The sequence below is a fragment of the Heptranchias perlo genome, chromosome 23, assembly GCF_035084215.1.
Source record: "Heptranchias perlo isolate sHepPer1 chromosome 23, sHepPer1.hap1, whole genome shotgun sequence".
Lineage (NCBI taxonomy): Eukaryota > Metazoa > Chordata > Chondrichthyes > Hexanchiformes > Hexanchidae > Heptranchias > Heptranchias perlo.
In genome coordinates, this window is record NC_090347.1 from 49,375,430 (window position 1) to 49,394,954 (window position 19,525).

Genomic DNA, 19,525 nt, shown 5'->3' on the forward strand with positions numbered 1-19,525 from the left:
TCTGTCCCTTTCTCTCTCTTTTCTGTCTCTCTGTCTTTCTGTCTCTGTCTCCCTCTCTTCATCTGCCTCTCTCTGACTGCCTTTCTCTCTGTTTCTCTCTCTTTCCCTTTCTCTGTCTCTCTCTCTCTGTCTGTTTCTCTCTCTTTCCCTTTCTCTGTCTCTCTCTCTCTCTCTGTCTGTTTCTCTCTCTGTCTCTCTGTGTGTCTCGCTCTCTCTCTCTATCTGAGGTCGCTCTATGTAAATATGGGGAGTCTGTGTTTCCCGAGTCTGCTCAGAGCTGATGATGAAATATCGCCTCACTGACCTCGTCCTGTGTTAAGGACAAAGCTCGGAGCTCGGAGTCTCAGTCTGCGAGAGATTCGGAGAGACTCACAGCATGAGAACACGAGACCTCCTCGTCTGTTTACTGTTCGGGGCAGTGAGAGCCTGTCCGTGAGTACCAGGGGGAGAGGGAGAGGGGTGTGGGAGAGAGAGTCGTGGGGAAAGGGGTGAGAGTGACCAGCGAGAGAGAGACTGTGGGGAAAGGGGTGAGAGGGACCAGGGAGAGAGGGGGAGAGAGAGAGAGAGACCATGGGGAAAGGGGTGAGAGTGACCATGGGAGAGAGGGAGAGAGAGAGAGAGAGAGAGACCGTGGGGAAAGGGGTGAGAGTGATCATGGGAGAGAGGGAGAGAGAGAGAGACCATGGGGAAAGGGGTGAGAGTGACCATGGGAGAGAGGGAGAGAGACCATGGGGAAAGGGGTGAGAGTGACCAGGGGAGAGAGAGAGAGAGAGAGACCGTGGGGAAAGGGGTGAGAGGGACCAGGGGAGAGAGGGAGAGAGAGAGAGAGAGAGAGACCGTGGGGAAAGGGGTGAGAGGGACCAGGGGAGAGGGGGGGAGAGTGAGAGAGAGAGACCGTGGGGAAAGGGGTGAGAGGGACCAGGGGAGAGAGGGGGAGAGAGAGAGAGAGACAGTGGGGAAAGGGGTGCGGGGGGAGAAAGACCAGGGGGAGGGGGAGGGAAAGGTGGAGAGGGGAAGAGGGACCGAGGGAGATATTAAAGGGAACTGATGGGGGAGAGATTCGACTGGGTGGGATATTAAAGGGAACTGATGGGGGAGAGATTCGACTGGGTGGGATATTAAAGGGGACTGATGGGGGAAGAGAGATTAGACTGGGTGGGATATTAAAGGGGACTGATGGGGGAGAGATTCGACTGGGTGGGATATTAAAGGGAACTGATGGGGGAGAGATTCGACTGGGTGGGATATTAAAGGGGACTGATGGGGGAGAGATTCGACTGGGTGGGATATTAAAGGGGACTGATGGGGGAAGAGAGATTAGACTGGGTGGGATATTAAAGGGGACTGATGGGGGAGAGATTCGACTGGGTGGGATATTAAAGGGGACTGATGGGGGAAGAGAGATTAGACTGGGTGGGATATTAAAGGGGACTGATGGGGAGAGGGATTTGACTGGGTGGGATATTAAAGGGGACTGATGGGGAGAGAGATTATACTGGGTGGGATATTGAAGGGGACTGATGGGGAGTGAGATTATACTGAGTGGGATATTAAAGGGGACTGATGGGAGAGAGATTAGACTGAGTGGGATATTAAAGGGGACTGATGGGGAGAGAGATTAGACTGAGTGGGATATTAAAGGGGACTGATGGGAGAGAGATTAGATTGGGTGGGATATTAACAGGGACTGAGGGGGAGAGAGATTAGACTGGGTGGGAAATTAAAGGGGACTGATGGGAGAGAGATTAGATTGGGTGGGATATTAAAGGGGACTGATGGGAGAGAGATTCGACTGGGTGGGATATTAAAGGGGACTGATGGGAGAGAGATTATACTGGGTGGGATATTAAAGGGGACTGATGGGAGAGAGATGAGATTGGGTGGGATATTAAAGGGGACTGATGGGGGAGAGAGATTGGACTGGGTGGGATATTAACAGGGACTGAGGGGGAGAGAGATTAGACTGGGTGGGAAATTAAAGGGGACTGATGGGGGAAGAGAGATTGGACTGGGTGGAATATTAAAGGGGACTGATGGGGAGAGAGATTAGAATGGGTGGGATATTAAAGGGGACTGATGGGGAGAGAGATTAGACTGGGTGGGATATTAAAGGGGACTGATGGGGGAAGAGAGATTGGACTGAGTGGGATATTAAAGGGGACTGATGGGGAGAGAGATTAGACTGGGTGGGATATTAAAGGGGACTGATGGGGGAAGAGAGATTGGACTGAGTGGGATATTAACAGGGACTGATGGGGGAAGAGAGATTAGACTGGGTGGGATATTAAAGGGGGCTGATGGGGGAAGAGAGATTAGACTGGGTGGGATATTAAAGGGGACTGATGGGGAGAGGGATTTGACTGGGTGGGATATTAAAGGGGACTGATGGGGGAAGAGAGATTAGACTGGGTGGGATATTAAAGGGGACTGGGTGGGATATTAAAGGGGACTGATGGGGAGAGAGATTGGACTGGGTGGGATATTAAAGGGGACTGATGGGGGAAGAGAGATTAGACTGGGTGGGATATTAAAGGGGACTGGGTGGGATATTAAAGGGGACTGATGGGGAGAGAGATTGGACTGGGTGGGATATTAAAGGGGACTGATGGGGAGAGAGATTAGACTGGGTGGGATATTAAAGGGGACTGATGGGAGAGAGATTATACTGGGTGGGATATTAAAGGGGATTGATGGGGAGAGAGATTCGACTGGGTGGGATATTAAAGGGGACTGATGGGGGAAGAGAGATTAGACTGGGTGGGATATTAAAGGGGACTGATGGGGAGAGAGATTAGACTGTGGGATATTAAAGGGGACTGATGGGGGAAGAGAGATTGGACTGAGTGGGATATTAAAGGGGACTGATGGGGAGAGAGATTGGACTGGGTGGGATATTAAAGGGGACTGATGGGGCAAGAGAGATTGGACTGAGTGGGAAATTAAAGGGGACTGATGGGGAAAGAGATTGGACTGGGTGGGATATTAAAGGGGACTGATGGGGGAAGAGAGATTGGACTGGGTGGGATATTAAAGGGGACTGAGGGGGAGAGAGATTGGACTGGGTGGGATATTAAAGGGGACTGATGGGGGAAGAGAGATTGGACTGAGTGGGATATTAAAGGGGACTGATGGGGAGAGAGATTGGACTGGGTGGGATATTAAAGGGGACTGATGGGGAAGAGAGATTAGACTGGGTGGGATATTAATGGGGACTGATGGGAGAGAGATTATACTGGGTGGGATATTAAAGGGGACTGATGGGGAGAGAGATTGGACTGGGTGGGATATTAAAGGGGACTGAGGGGGAGAGAGATTAGACTGGGTGGGAAATTAAAGAGGACTGATGGGGGAAGAGAGATTGGACTGAGTGGGATATTAAAGGGGACTGATGGGGAGAGAGATTGGACTGGGTGGGATATTAAAGGGGACTGAGGGGGAGAGAGATTAGACTTGGGTGTGATATTAAAGGGGACTGGGTGGGATATTAAAGGGGACTGATGGGGAGAGAGTTTGGACTGGGTGGGATATTAAAGGGGACTGATGGGGGAAGAGAGATTAGACTGGGTGGGATATTAAAGGGGACTGGGTGGGATATTAAAGGGGACTGATGGGGAGAGAGATTGGACTGTGTGGGATATTAAAGGGGACTGATGGGGAGAGAGATTAGACTGGGTGGGATATTAAAGGGGACTGATGGGGGAAGAGAGATTAGACTGGGTGGGATATTAAAGGGGACTGATGGGGAGAGAGATTAGACTGTGGGATATTAAAGGGGACTGATGGGGGAAGAGAGATTGGACTGAGTGGGATATTAAAGGGGACTGATGGGGAGAGAGATTGGACTGGGTGGGATATGAAAGGGGACTGATGGGGCAAGAGAGATTGGACTGAGTGGGATATTAAAGGGGACTGATGGGGAGAGAGATTGGACTGGGTGGGATATTAAAGGGGACTGATGGGGGAGAGAGATTGGACTGGGTGGGATATTAAAGGGGACTGATGGGGGAAGAGAGATTGGACTGGGTGGGATATTAAAGGGGACTGATGGGGGAAGAGAGATTGGACTGAGTGGGATATTAAAGGGGACTGATGGGGAGAGAGATTGGACTGAGTGGGATATTAAAGGGGACTGATGGGGAAGAGAGATTAGACTGGGTGGGATATTAATGGGGACTGATGGGAGAGAGATTATACTGGGTGGGATATTAAAGGGGACTGATGGGGAGAGAGATTGGACTGGGTGGGATATTAAAGGGGACTGAGGGGGAGAGAGATTAGACTGGGTGGGAAATTAAAGGGGACTGATGGGGGAAGAGAGATTGGACTGAGTGGGATATTAAAGGGGACTGATGGGGAGAGAGATTGGACTGGGTGGGATATTAAAGGGGACTGATGGGGGAAGAGAGATTGGACTGGGTGGGATATTAAAGGGGACTGATGGGGGAGAGGGATTAGACTGGGTGGGATATTAAAGGGGACTGATGGGGGAGTGAGATTGGTCTGGGTGGGATATTAAAGGGGAATGATGGGGGAGTGAGATTGGACTGGGTGGGATATTAAAGGGGACTGATGGGGGAAGAGAGATTGGACTGGTTGGGATATTCAAGGGGACTGATGGGGGAGAGGGATTAGACTGGGTGGGATATTAAAGGGGACTGATGGGGGAGAGAGATTTGACTGGGTGGGATATTAATGGGGACTGATGGGGAGAGGGATTAGACTGTGGGATATTAAAGGGGACTGATGGGGAGAGAGATTGGACTGGGTGGGATATTAAAGGGGACTGATGGGGGAAGAGAGATTGGACTGGGTGGGATATTAAAGGGGACTGATGGGGGAAGAGAGATTGGACTGGGTGGGATATTAAAGGGGACTGATGGGGCAGAGAAATTATACTGGATGGGATATTACAGGGGACTGATGGGGGAAGAGAGATTGGACTGGGTGGGTATTAAATGGGATTGATGGGAGAGGGATTGGACTGTGGGATATTAAAGGGGACTGATGGGGGAAGAGAGATTGGACTGGGTGGGATATTAAAGGGGACTGATGGGGGAGAGAGATTAGACTTGGTGGGATATTGAAGGGGACTGATGGGGGAAGAGAGATTTGACTGGGTGGGATATTAAAGGGGACTGATGGGGAGAGAGATTGGACTGGGTGGGATATTAAAGGGGACTGATGGGAGAGGGATTAGACTGTGGGATATTAATGGGGACTGATGGGGAGAGTGATTAGACTGGGTGGGATATTAAAGGGGACTGATGGGGGAGAGGGATTAGACTGGGTGGGATATTAAAGGGGACTGATGGGGAGAGTGATTAGACTGGGTGGGATATTAAAGGGGACTGATGGGGGAAGAGAGATTGGACTGGGTGGGATATTAAAGGGGATTGATGGGGAGAGAGATTGGACTGGGTGGGATATTAATGGGGACTGATGGGGGAAGAGAGATTGGACTTGGTGGGATATTAAAGGGGACTGATGGTGGAAGAGAGATTGGACTGGGTGGGATATTAAAGGGGATTGATGGGAGAGGGATTGGACTGTGGGATATTAATGGGGACTGATGGGGAGTGAGATTAGACTGGGTGGGATATTAAAGGGGACTGATGGGAGAGGGATTAGACTGTGGGATATTAATGGGGACTGATGGGGAGTGAGATTAGACTGGGTGGGATATTAAAGGGGACTGATGGGAGAGGGATTAGACTGGGTGGGATATTAAAGGGGACTGATGGGAGGGAGACATTGGACTCTGTGCGATATTAAAGACGTTAGATGGGAGGAAGAGATTTGCCTGGGTGGGTTGGCCTGTCTTGTGCTGGAACATTCCATGATTCTCCTTGTTCACAGGATGAGCCCTCAAACACTGGCTTCCCATTTTGTTGGTTAGAGATCTTTCTCTCCCGGGGACCTGTGGCCATGGGCTCCTCATTGACCTCTTCCTGTCGTTCACCTCTCGAAAGCCTTTCTCACACTCTGTTGGCCCCCTCAGTTTGTCTGGTTAGAATTAAGGAAGGATAGAGGTGCCATTACACTACTGGGTGTGTACTGTTCACCAACAAATAGTAGGAAGGAGATAGAGTATCAATCTTGCAGGCGAATTACAGAAAGTTTCAAGAATTATATAGTGATAATGCGAAACATTATCCCAATATAGACTGGGACAGTAACGTGTAAAGGGCAAAGTGGGGAGGAATTCCTGAAATGTGTACAAGAGAACTTTCAGCAACAGTGTGTTTCCAGCCCAACGAGAAAGGAAACAATGCTGTATCTCATTCTGGGGAATGAAGTGGGGCAGGTGGAGCATGTTTCAGTGGGGAAGCATTTGGGCAACAGTGATCATAATATCATTAGGTTAGACTATTTATGGAAAAGGAGAAGGAACAATCAAATGTGAAAATAATTAACTGAAGTAGGGGCTAATTTGATTGCGTTAAAAAGAGCCTGTTCACATGGATTAGAAGCAGAAATTGGTATGCAGAGCAGTAATTGAGTAATGGGAGGCCTTCAAGGAGGAGATGGTTCGGGTACAGAGTAGACATATTCACATGAGGCCAAAAGGAAGGGCATTCAAAGCTAGAGCTCCCTGGATGACATAAGATGTAGAGATTAAAATGAAACAGAAAAAGAAGGTTCATTATGTAAGGTTCATAATACATTGGAGATTCAGACTGTATACAGAAAGTTCAGAGGAGATCTAAATAAGGAAATAAGAGGGGAAAGAGAGAATATGAGAATAGATTAGCGGCTAACATAAAAGGGAAGCCAAAAGTCTTTTATAAACATATAAACAGTAAATGGTTAGTCAAAGGAAGGGTGGGACCGATTAGGGACCAAAAAGGAGATCTTCTTGTGGAGGCAGAGGACATGGGTGAGGCATTAAATGAAAACTTCACATCTGTCTTCACTAGAGAATAGGATGCTGCCATTGTACAGTAAAGGAGGGGGTAGTAGCGATATTGGATACAATTAGATAAAGATTGCCAGTACTCAAAGTAGAAAAGTCACCTGGTCCAGATGGGGTACATCCTAGATTACTGAGGGAAGTAAGGGTGGAAATTGCGGAGGTTCTGGCCACAATCTTCCAATCTCCCTAGATATGGGGATGGTGCCAGAGGACTGGAGGATTCCAAATATTACACCCCTGTTCAAAAAAGGGGAGAGCGATAAACCCGGCAATGACAGGCCAGTCAGACTAACATCGTGGTGGGGAAACTTTTAAAGACAATAATCAGGGAGTGAATTAATTGGCACTTGGAAAAGTCTGGGTTAATAAATGAAAGTCAGCACGGATTTGTTAAAGGAAAATTGTCTTTGACTAACTTGATCGAGTTCTTTGATGAACCAATCGAGAGGGTTGATGTGTACATGGACTTTCAAAAGGCATTTGATAAAGTACCACATAATAGACATGATAGAAAAATTAAAGCCCATGGGATTAAAGGGGCAGTGGCAGCCTGGATACAAAATTGGCTAAGGGACAGAAAGCAGAGAGTAGTGGTGAATGGTTGTTTTTCAGACTGAAGGGAAGTGTACAGTGGTGTTCCCCAGGGGTCAGTATTAAGACTACTGCTCTTTTTGATATATATTAATGACCTAGGTTTGGTATAGAGGATATAATTTCAAAGTCTGCAGATGAAACAAAACTCAGAAATGTAATAAACAATGTGGAGGATAGTAACAGACTTCAGGAGGACAGAGACAGACTGGTGAAATAGGCAGACATGGCAGATGAAATTTAAGACAGAGAAGTGTGAAGTGATGCATTTGGTAGGAAGAATGAGGAGAGGCAATATAAACTAAATGGTACAATGTTAAAGGGGTGTAGAAACAGGGAGACCTGGGGTTTATGTACACAAATCTTTAAAGATGGCACAGCATATGGGATCCTGGACTGTATTAATAGAAGCATAGAGTACAAAAGGAAGGAAGTTATGCTAAACCTTTATAAAACACTGTTTGGAGCTCAGCTGGAGTATTGTGTACAATTCTGGGCATCACACTTTAGGAAGGATGTGAAGACCTTAGAGAGGATGCAGAGGAGATTTACTAGAATGGTTCTGGGATGAGGGACTTCAGTTACATGGATAGACTGGAGAAGCTGGGGTTGTTCTCCTGAGAGCAGAGAAGGTGAAGAGGAGATTCAAAATCATGACTGGTTTTGATAGAGTAAATAAGGAGAAACTGTTTCCATTGGCAGAAGGGTCGGGAACCAAAGGATAAAGATTTAAGGTGATTGGCAAAAGAACGAGAGGTGAGATGAGGAAACATATTTTTACTCAGTGAGTTGTTACGAACTGGAATGCACTGCCTGATAGGGCCGCGGAAGAAGATTCAATAATAACTTTCAAAAGGGAATTGGATAAATTCCTGACGGGAAAAAAATTACAGGGCTATGGGGAAAGAGCAGGGGAGTGGGACTAATTGGACAGCTCTTTCAAATAGCCGGCAGAGGCATGATGGTCCGAATGGCCTCCTTCTGTGCTGTATTTACTATGATACTATGATACTATGATGTGGTAATCCTTTGTTGGCAAAGCTGTGTTTGCTCTGTGTAAACACTCTGTCACTCACGAATGTGATTACAGATTTAATATATTTGGATTTTCAAAAGGCCATTTGATAAGGTACCGCATTGTAGACTCCTGACTAAGGTCAGAGCATGTGGAGTCAGGGGACAAGTAACAGAATGGATAGCAAGCTGTCTACAAAAACAGAAAGCAGAGAGTAGAGGTTACGGGTAGTTACTCAGACTGGCAAAAAGATGGGAAGTGGTGTTCCACAGGGATCGGTGCTGGGACCGCTGTTGTTCACTACTTACATCAACGATTCACACTCGGGAATCGGAAGTACAATTTCTAAATTTCCTGACGACAAGAAATTCGGGGGGATAGTTAATACAAAGGAGGAATGCAGTAAAATGCAGGAGGACATTAATAAACTTGCAGAATAGGTGTGTAATTTGCAACTGAATTTCAATATAGATAAGTATGAGTTGGTGCATTTTGGTAGGAAGAATATGGGGGGGCCACATACTACTTGGATAATAAGAGTCTAAATGGGACAGAAGAGCAAAGGGATCTGGGGTACAGATACACTAATCATTTGTACAGAACCTTGGTTCAACCACACTTGGAGCACTGTGCACAGTTCTAGTCTCCATATACCTTGGTTAGACCACACGTGGGGCACTGTGCACAGTTCTGGTCTCCATATACCTTGGTTAGACCACACTTCGAGTACAGTGAACAGTTCTGGTCTCCATATACCTTGGTTAGACCACACTTGGAGCACTGTGCACAGTTCTAGTCTCCATATACCTTGGTTAGACCACACTTCGAGTACAGTGAACAGTTCTGGTCTCCATATACCTTGGTTAGACCACACTTCGAGTACAGTGAACAGTTCTGGGCTCCATATACCTTGGTTAGACCACACTTGGAGCACTGTGAACAATTATAGTCTCCATATACCTTGGTTAGATCATACTTGGAGCACTGTACACAGTTCTAATCTCCATATTATAAAAATGATATAGAGGCATTGGAGAAAGTGCAAAAAAGATTTACAAGGATGATACCAGAACTGAGAGGTTATACCTATCAGGAAAGATTAAACAAACTGGGGCTCTTTTCTGTAGAAAAGAGAAGACTGAGGGGTGACCTGGTCGAGGCCTTTAAGGTTATGACACGGTTCGATAGGGGAGACGTAGAGATGATGTTTCCACTTACGAGGGAAACCAGAACTAGGGGCCATAAATATAAGATCGTCACTAATAAATCCAATAGGGAATTCCGGAGAAACTTCTTTACCCAGAGAGTGGTGAGAATGTGGAACTCGCTCCCACAAGGAGTAGTTGAAGCAAATAGTATAGATGCATTTAAGGGGAAACTAGAAAAGCACATGAGGTAGAAAGGAATAGAAGGGTATGGTGATAGGGTGAGATGTGGGGCAATAAACGCCAGCATAGAGCAGTTGGGCCGAATGGCCTGTTCCTGAGCTGTAGGTTCAATGTAACTCAAGGTAACCCCGCACGGTCGATTGGAGATAAGGACACTCAGAGAGGTGGGGGCGGAATCAGGTTTCTCAATCCTCTCCTGGCTTATAGTCAAGGTCCCTGGGATGGGTGGGATCAGTCCGAGCCCATTGCTGCATCCATTTCCACATCATCCCCAGAGATATTGACTGAGGATTGAAAACAAGGTCCCCACAGATCGATAAACAGGATCAGCGGTCAAACCACAAAAACACTTCCTTCAGCAAGGGTCGGAGAAGGCCACAGTTATCGAAAGATACCAACAACCCCAGTCACTAATCTTATTTAGGAGTCTCCACAGTTTGTGTGGTGCGGAGTCCCCACAGTTTGGAAGGTGAGGAGACCCCACAGTTTGGGGGGGTGAGGAGACCCCACAGTTTGGGGGGGTGAGGAGACCCCACAGTTTGGGGGGGTGAGGAGACCCTACAGTTTGGGGGGTGAGGAGACTCACAGTTTGGGGGGGTGAGGAGTCCCCACAGTTTGGAAGGTGAGAAGTCCACACACTTAGGGGGGTGAGGAGTCTCCACAGTTTGGGGGGGTGAGGAGTCCCCACATTTTGGGGGGTGAGGTGTCTCCACAGTTTGGGGGGTGAGGTGTCTCCACAGTTTGGGGGGTGAGGAGTCTCCACAGTTTGGGGGGGTGAGGAGTCTCCACAGTTTGGGGGGGTGAGGAGTCCCCACAGTTTGGGGGGTGAGGAGTCCCCACAGTTTGGGGGGGTGAGGAGACTCACAGTTTGGGGGGGTGAGGAGACCCCACAGTTTGGGGGGTGAGGAGACTCACAGTTTGGAAGGTGAGAAGTCCACACACTTAGGGGGGTGAGGAGTCCCCACAGTTTGGGGGGGTGAGGAGTCTCCACAGTTTGGGGGGGGGTGAGGAGTCCCCACAGTTTGGGGGGGTGAGGAGTCTCCACAGTTTGGGGGGTGAGGTGTCTCCACAGTTTGGGGGGTGAGGAGTCTCCACAGTTTGGGGGGGTGAGGAGTCCCCACAGTTTGGGGGGGTGAGAAGACCGACAGTTTGGGGGGTGAGGAGTCGCCATTGTTTGGGGGGTGAGGAGAACCCACAGTTTGGGGGGTGAGGAGTCCCCACTGTTTGGGGGGTGAGGAGTCCCCACAGTTTGGGGGGTGAGGAGTCCCCACTGTTTGGGGGGTGAGGAGTCCCCACTGTTTGGGGGGTGAGGAGTCCCCACTGTTTGGGGGGTGAGGAGTCCCCACTGTTTGGGGGGTGAGGAGTCTCCACAGTTTGGGGGGGTGAGGAGTCCCACAGTTTGGGGGGTGAGGAGTCCCCACAGTTTGGGGGGTGAGGAGTCCCCACAGTTTGGGGGGTGAGAAGTCCCCACAGTTTGGGGGGTGCGGAGTCCCCACAGTTTGGGGGGTGAGGAGAACCCACTGTTTGGGGGGTGAGGAGAACCCACTGTTTGGGGGGTGAGGAGACCCCACTGTTTGGGGGGTGAGGAGTCTCCACAGTTTGGGGGGTGAGGTGTCTCCACAGTTTGGGGGGTGAGGAGTCCCCACAGTTTGGGGGGTGAGGATTCCCCACAGTTTGGGGGGTGAGGAGTCCCCACAGTTTGGGGGGGTGAGGAGTCCCCACAGTTTGGGGGGGTGAGGAGTCCCCACAGTTTGGGGGGGTGAGGAGACCCCAAAGTTTGGAGGGTACGGAGTCCCCACAGTTTGGGGGGTGAGGAGTCTCCACAGTTTGGGGGGGGTGAGAAGTCTCCACAGTTTGGGGGGGTGAGGAGTCCCCACAGTTTGGGGGGTGAGGAGTCCCCACAGTTTGGGGGGTGCGGAGTCCCCACAGTTTGGGGGGTGCGGAGTACCCACAGTTTGGGGGGTGCGGAGTCCCCACAGTTTGGGGGGTGCGGAGTCCCCACAGTTTGGGGGGTGCGGAGTCCCCACAGTTTGGGGGGTGCGGAGTCCCCACAGTTTGGGGGGTGAGGAGTCCCCACTGTTTGGGGGATGAGGAGTCCCCACAGTTTGGGGGGTGAGGAGTCCCCACAGTTTGGGGGGTGAGGAGTCCCCACTGTTTGGGGTGTGAGGAGTCCCCACTGTTTGGGGGGTGAGGAGTCTCCACAGTTTGGGGGGTGAGGAGTCCCCACAGTTTGAGGGGTGAGGAGTCCCACAGTTTGTGGGGTGAGGAGTCAGGAGTCCCCACAGTTTGAGGGGTGAGGAGTCCCCACAGTTTGGGGGGTGAGGAGTCAGGAGTCCCCACAGTTTGAGGGGTGAGGATTCCCCACAGTTTGGGGGGTGAGGAGTCAGGAGTCCCCACAGTTTGGGGGGTGAGGAGTCCCACAGTTTGGGGGGTGAGGAGTCCCCACAGTTTGGGGGTGAGGAGTCCCCACAGTTTGGGGGGTGAGGAGTCCCTACAGTTTGGGGTGTGAGGAGTCCCCACAGTTTGGGGTGTGAGGAGTCCCCACAGTTTGGGGGGTGAGGAGTCCCACAGTTTGTGGAGTGAGGAGTCTCCACAGTTTGGGGGGTGAGGAGTCCCCACAGTTTGGGGGGTGAGGAGTCAGGAGTCCCCCCAGTTTGGGGGGTGAGGAGTCCCCCCAGTTTGGGGGGTGAGGAGTCAGGAGTCCCCACTGTTTCGGGGGTGAGGAGTCCCCACTGATTGGGGGGTGAGGAGTCCCCACAGTTTGGGGTGTGAGGAGTCCCCACAGTTTGGGGGGGTGAGGAGTCCCCACAGTTTGGGGTGTGAGGAGTCCCCACAGTTTGGGGTGTGAGGAGTCCCGCAGTCCGGGGGGTGAGGAGTCCCCACAGTTTGGGGGGTGAGGAGTCCCCACAGTTTGGGGGGGTGAGGAGTCCCCACAGTTTGGGGGGGTGAGGAGTCCCCACAGTTTGGGGGGGTGAGGAGTCCCCACAGTTTGGGGGGGTGAGGAGTCCCCACAGTTTGGGGGGGTGAGGAGTCCCCACAGTTTGGGGGGGTGAGGAGTCCCCACAGTTTGGGGGGGTGAGGAGTCCCCATTGTTTGGCGGGTGAGGAGTCCCCACTGTTCGGGGGGGGTCGGTGTGTGAGGCGTCCCACAGGTTGGTGGTGGAAATTTTCCCATTGTTATTCCTTTGATTATATTGTCCGTGTTTACATTCCAGGCACTTCGTGGTTCTGATCCCATCGGAGTTACGCACTGACTCCCCAGAGAAGGTTTGCGTGCTGTTACTGCCTTGGAACGATCCCATCTCCCTCAATCTGACCATCGACTATGAGGAAAGTAACATGACCATCTTTGAGAAGGAGTTGGTGGGGGACAGCCAGAGGTGTTTGAGTTTCACGGTAAGTCAGAGGCGTTGGGCGCTTCTGGGATTTCCTCCTTAATTCCAACTCCCCTCACTTGCTCCTAGCTCAGGACACCTGGAGGAAATGTACCCACTTTTCCAGAGGTTCTTAAACACCAGGCCAAGTCGTCAGGCCAAAAAAGCCCCCATTGACAATAGTTTCATTAATCTAAAGTGTTATAACTGATGCAAGAATGTATCCAAATCAAACAATGCATTAAATCATACTTTACACTTCAACAAGTAGCAAGCAGATCAAGTGATACACATCACCTTGACACCAAGGGTTTCTCCTTCAAGGCCTGTTAAGATGAAACAATTCTTTCAGAACTTTTGAAATCTTAATGCTGGATGTCTGTCCCGAGGGTCAGTTTTGTTGACCTCCCACCAGACGGCCGGACCAATTCCATCCTGACATCCTCTTATATTGTTTTCGGTCTTGGGGCATCGATGAATTCGGAATAATGTCATTTTGGCCAATGTTGTCAGGCTTCAACCATGACTAGGCCTCAATGATTGAGCGATATCTCGCATGGGAATCGCGGCATTGGCCCCCATCTGTTTTCCCAACGCCGTAGAATGCGGCAGGACCCTCTCTCCCCCATTATTGGCGTTGCTCTCACTACCTGCATCTTTCCCCTGGCTTTGCGGGGTTTTGCAATGACTGCATCAGTAGATTTTTAGCTATTTAATCTGATATCAGTTCTGCGGAGTGCGATTGCATGGTTTCCCATGGTACTCCCTTTCTTTCTCATCAGTTGTGTCTTGCAAACCAAAGAAACCCTTCGAAACCTCACTGTCTGTTCCTTTACGATAGTTCTGTTCCAGCATTCCAAAGGGGCAATGTTAACCCGTTCCTCAATCTAGGGAGATTATCCAAAGGCCCAGTAGGGGTTAAATTCACAACACTCAAGGGATTTTAACCTCTTTCCTTTCCCTTCTCCCTTTCCTCATTCCTCCAACTCCAAATTCATGATCTGGAGTTTCCTCTCTTCTCCCTCCAGTTCCAGCCACCCCTCATCCTCACCGTGATGGTGTTGAGACTGATCACACTGTACTGTCCTACTCAAAATTCACCAGGGTCTGAGAATGGAGACTCCCCACCCTCTCCTCCCCAAACTGTGGGACTCCTCAACCCCCAAACTGTGGAGACTCCTCACCTCCCAAACTGTGGGACTCCTACCCCCAAACTGTGGGACTCCTCACCCCCCAAACTGTGGGACTCCTCACCCCCCAAACTGTGGGACTCCTCAACCCCCAAACTGTGGAGATTCCTCACCTCCCAAACTGCGGGACTCCTCACCCCCAAACTGTGGGACTCCTACCCCCAAACTGTGGGACTCCTACCCCCAAACTGTGGGACTCCTCAACCCCCAAACTGTGGGACGACTCACCCCCCAAACTGTGGGACGACTCACCCCCCAAACTGTGGGAATCCTCACCCCCAAAACTGTGGGAATCCTCACCCCCAAACTGTGGGACTCCTCACCCCCCAAACTGTGGGAATCCTCACCCCCCAAACTGTGGGAATCCTCACCCCCCAAACTGTGGGAATCCTCACCCCCAAAACTGTGGGAATCCTCACCCCCAAACTGTGGGACTCCTCACCCCCCAAACTGTGGGAATCCTCACCCCCCAAACTGTGGGAATCCTCACCCCCCAAACTGGGAATCCTCACCCCCAAAACTGTGGGACTCCTCAACCCCCAAACTGTGGGACTCCTCACCCCCCAAACTGTGGGACGACTCACCCCCCAAACTGTGGGAATCCTCACCCCCAAAACTGTGGGACTCCTCAACACCCAAACTGTGGGAATCCTCACCCCCCAAACTGTGGGACTCCTCAACCCCCAAACTGTGGGACTCCTACCCCCCAAACTGTGGGACTCCTACCCCCCAAACTGTGGGACTCCTCACCCCCAAACTGTGGGACTCCTCACCCCCAAACTGTGGGACTCCTCACCCCCAAACTGTGGGAATCCTCACCCCCCAAACTGTGGGGCTCCTCACCCCCAAACTGTGGGGCTCCTCACCCCCAAACTGTGGGACTCCTCACCCCCAAACTGTGGGACTCCTCACCCCCAAACTGTGGGACGACTCACCCCCCAAACTGTGGGAATCCTCACCCCCCAAACTGTGGGACTCCTCACCCCCAAACTGTGGGACGACTCACCCCCCAAACTGTGGAGCTCCTCAACCCCCAAACTGTGGGAATCCTCACCCCCCAAACTGTGGGACTCCTCACCCCCCAAACTGTGGGAATCCTCACCCCCCAAACTGTGGGGCTCCTCACCCCCCAAACTGTGGGAATCCTCACCCCCCAAACTGTGGGGCTCCTCACCCCCCAAACTGTGGGAATCCTCACCCCCCAAACTGTGGGACTCCTCACCCCCCAAACTGTGGGAATCCTCACCCCCCAAACTGTGGAGCTCCTCACCCCCCAAACTGTGGGAATCCTCACCCCCCAAACTGTGGGACTCCTCACCCCCCAAACTGTGGGACTCCTCACCCCCCAAACTGTGGGACTCCTCACCCCCCAAACTGTGGGGCTCCTCACCCCCCAAACTGTGGGACTCCTCACCCCCCAAACTGTGGGGCTCCTCACCCCCCAAACTGTGGGACTCCTCACCCCCCAAACTGTGGGGCTCCTCACCCCCCAAACTGTGGGACGATTCACTCCCCCCAATCTGTGAGGACTCCTCACCTCCCAAACTATGGGATCTCCTGATCCCCAAACCGTGGAGCCTCCTCACCACCCCCCCCCCCAAAGAGTGAGGAATCCTCACCCTCCAAACTGTGAGAACTCCTCACACTCCAAACTGTGGGACTCCTCATCCCCAAACTGTGGGAATATTCACCCCCCCAAACTGTGGGAATATTCACCCCCCCAAACTGTGGGAATATTCACCCCCCCAAACTGTGGGAATATTCACCCCCCCAAACTGTGGGAATCCTCACCCCTCAAACTGTGGGAATATTCACCCCCAAAACTGTGGGAATATTCACCCCCCAAAACTGTGGGAATATTCACCCCCCAAACTGTGGGAATATTCACCCCCCAAAACTGTGGGAATATTCACCCCCTCAAACTGTGGGAATATTCACCCCCCTCAAACTGTGGGAATATTCACCCCCCCAAACTGTGGGAATATTCACCCCCAAAACTGTGGGAATCCTCACCCCTCAAACTGTGGGAATATTCACCCTCCCCAAACTGTGGGAATATTCACCCCCCAAACTGTGGGAATATTCACCCCCTCAAACTGTGGGAATATTCACCCCCAAAACTGTGGGAATCCTCACCCCTCAAACTGTGGGAATATTCACCCTCCCCAAACTGTGGGAATATTCACCCCCCAAACTGTGGGAATATTCACCCCCCCCAAACTGTGGGAATATTCACCCTCCCCAAACTGTGGGAATATTCACCCCCCAAACTGTGGGAATATTCACCCCCCTCAAACTGTGGGAATATTCACCCCCAAAACTGTGGGAATCCTCACCCCTCAAACTGTGGGAATATTCACCCTCCCCAAACTGTGGGAATATTCACCCCCCAAACTGTGGGAATATTCACCCCCTCAAACTGTGGGAATATTCACCCCCAAAACTGTGGGAATCCTCACCCCTCAAACTGTGGGAATATTCACCCTCCCCAAACTGTGGGAATATTCACCCCCCAAACTGTGGGAATATTCACCCCCTCAAACTGTGGGAATATTCACCCCCAAAACTGTGGGAATCCTCACCCCTCAAACTGTGGGAATATTCACCCTCCCCAAACTGTGGGAATATTCACCCCCCAAAACTGTGGGAATATTCACCCCCCAAACTGTGGGAATATTCACCCCCCAAAACTGTGGGAATATTCACCCCCTCAAACTGTGGGAATATTCACCCCCCTCAAACTGTGGGAATATTCACCCCCCCAAACTGTGGGAATATTCACCCCCAAAACTGTGGGAATCCTCACCCCTCAAACTGTGGGAATATTCACCCTCCCCAAACTGTGGGAATATTCACCCCCCAAACTGTGGGAATATTCACCCCCTCAAACTGTGGGAATATTCACCCCCAAAACTGTGGGAATCCTCACCCCTCAAACTGTGGGAATATTCACCCTCCCCAAACTGTGGGAATATTCACCCCCCAAACTGTGGGAATATTCACCCCCCTCAAACTGTGGGAATATTCACCCCCAAAACTGTGGGAATCCTCACCCCTCAAACTGTGGGAATATTCACCCTCCCCAAAGTGTGGGAATATTCACCCTCCCCAAACTGTGGGAATATTCACCCTCCCCAAACTGTGGGAATATTCACCCCCCCAAACTGTGGGAATATTCACCCTCCCCAAACTGTGGGAATATTCACCCCCCCAAACTGTGGGAATATTCACCCCCCCAAACTGTGGGAACTCCTCACCCACCAAACTCTGCAACTCCTTTCCCCGAAACTGTGGCACTGCTCAATCCACAAACAGTGGGGACGCCCCATCCCCAAATTGTGGGACTCATCATCTAAACGTGGCCTATATTTATCCCACAACTAAAACTATTATCTGGTTGTTTATCTCACCGACTGCTTATGGGATCTTGCTGTGCACAATTTGGAGCTGTGTTTTCTACATTACATCAGTGACCACACTTCGAAAGTATTTCATTGGCTGAGAAGTGGTTTAAGGCATCCTGAGGTCATGACAGGCGCTATATCAATGCGAGTTGTTTCTGGTGTCAGCAGAATGATGCCGGGGCTAAAAGGGTTAAATTATGATGCTAGGTTGCATGGACTGGGCTTGTATTCCGTTGGCTATAGAAGATTAAGGGGTGATCTAATTGAGGAGTTTGAATGATGAAAGGATATTGGCCTTTGTCTCAAGAGGGCTGGACGACAAGTGGGTGGTAGTTGTGTGACAGTTGTACAGAGCTCTGGTCAGATCCCATCTGGAGATTCTATGTTCAGTTCTGTGCACCGCACCTCAGGACGGATATTGGCCTTGGAGGGGGTGCAGCGTAGATTGACCAGAATGATACCGGGGCTTAAAGGGTTAAATTATGAAGCCAGGTTAGAATCATAGAATCATAGAAAGTTTGCAACATGGACGGAGGCCATTTGGCCCATCGAGTCCACGTCGGCTCTATGCAAGAGCAATCCAGATGGTCCCACTCCCCCGCCCTTTTCCCATGGCCCTGCAATTCCTTTCCTTTCAAGTACTTATCCAGTTCCTTTTTGAAGGCCATGATTGAATCTGCCTCCACCACCCCCTCGGGCAGTGCATTCCAGATCCTAACCACTCGCTGGGTAAAAAGTTTTCCCTCATGTCACCTTTGGTTTTTTTGCCAATCACCTTAAATCTGTGTCCTCTGGTTCTTGACCCCTCTGCCAATGGGAACAGCTTCTCTCTATCTACTCTGTCTTGACCCTTCATGATTTTGAATACCTCCATCAAATCTCCTCGCAACCGTCTCTGTTCCAAGGAGAACAACCCCAGCTTCTCCAGTCTATCCACGGAACTAAAGTCTCTCATCCCTGGAATCATTCCAGTAAATCTCTTCTGCACCCTCTCTAAGGCCTTCACATCTTTCCTAAAGTGCGGTGCCCAGAACTGGACACAATGTTCCAGTTGTGGCCGAACCAGTGTTTTATAAAGGTTCATCATGACTTCCATACTTTTGTACTCTATGCCTCTATTTATAAAGCCCAGGATCCCGTATGCTTTTTTAACCGCTTTCTCAACCTGCCCTGCCACCTTCACGATTTGTGCACATATACCCCCAGATCTCTCTGTTCCTGCACCCCTTTTAGAGTTGTGCCCTCTAGTTTATATTGCCTCTCCTCGTTCTTCCTACCAAAATATATCGCGTCACATTTTTCTGTGTTAAATTTCATCTGCCACATGTCCGCCCATTCCACCAGCCTGTCTATATCCTCGTAAAGTCTATCACTATCCTCCTCACTGTTCACTACACTTCCAAGTTTTGTGTCATCTGTAAATTTTGAAATTGTGCCCTGTACACCCAAGTCCAAGTCATTAATATATATCAAGAAAAGCAGTGGTCCCAGCACTGACCCCTGGGGAACACCACTGTACACCTCCCTCCAGTCCAGAAAATAACTGTTCACCACTTTCCCCACCACTGAGGTTAAACTGACCGGCCTGTAGTTGCTGGGTTTATCCTTACACCTTTTTTTGAACAAGGGTGTAACATTTGCAATTCTCCAG

At 50.5% G+C, this 19,525-nt stretch overlaps 1 protein-coding gene across 1 annotated transcript in view; it reads left to right on the forward strand.

The window, feature by feature from the left end:
• The first annotated feature begins 323 nt into the window (after positions 1 to 323).
• Positions 324 to 19,525, forward strand: part of LOC137341340 (alpha-2-macroglobulin-like) — a 188,382-nt gene continuing 169,180 nt past the window's right edge. Inside the window, exons 1-2 of the mRNA XM_068004464.1 lie at positions 324 to 432; positions 13,122 to 13,302. Of these exons, the coding sequence (XP_067860565.1) occupies positions 377 to 432; positions 13,122 to 13,302 (237 nt within the window). The 5' untranslated portion in view covers positions 324 to 376. The remainder of the gene's footprint in view (positions 433 to 13,121; positions 13,303 to 19,525) is intronic.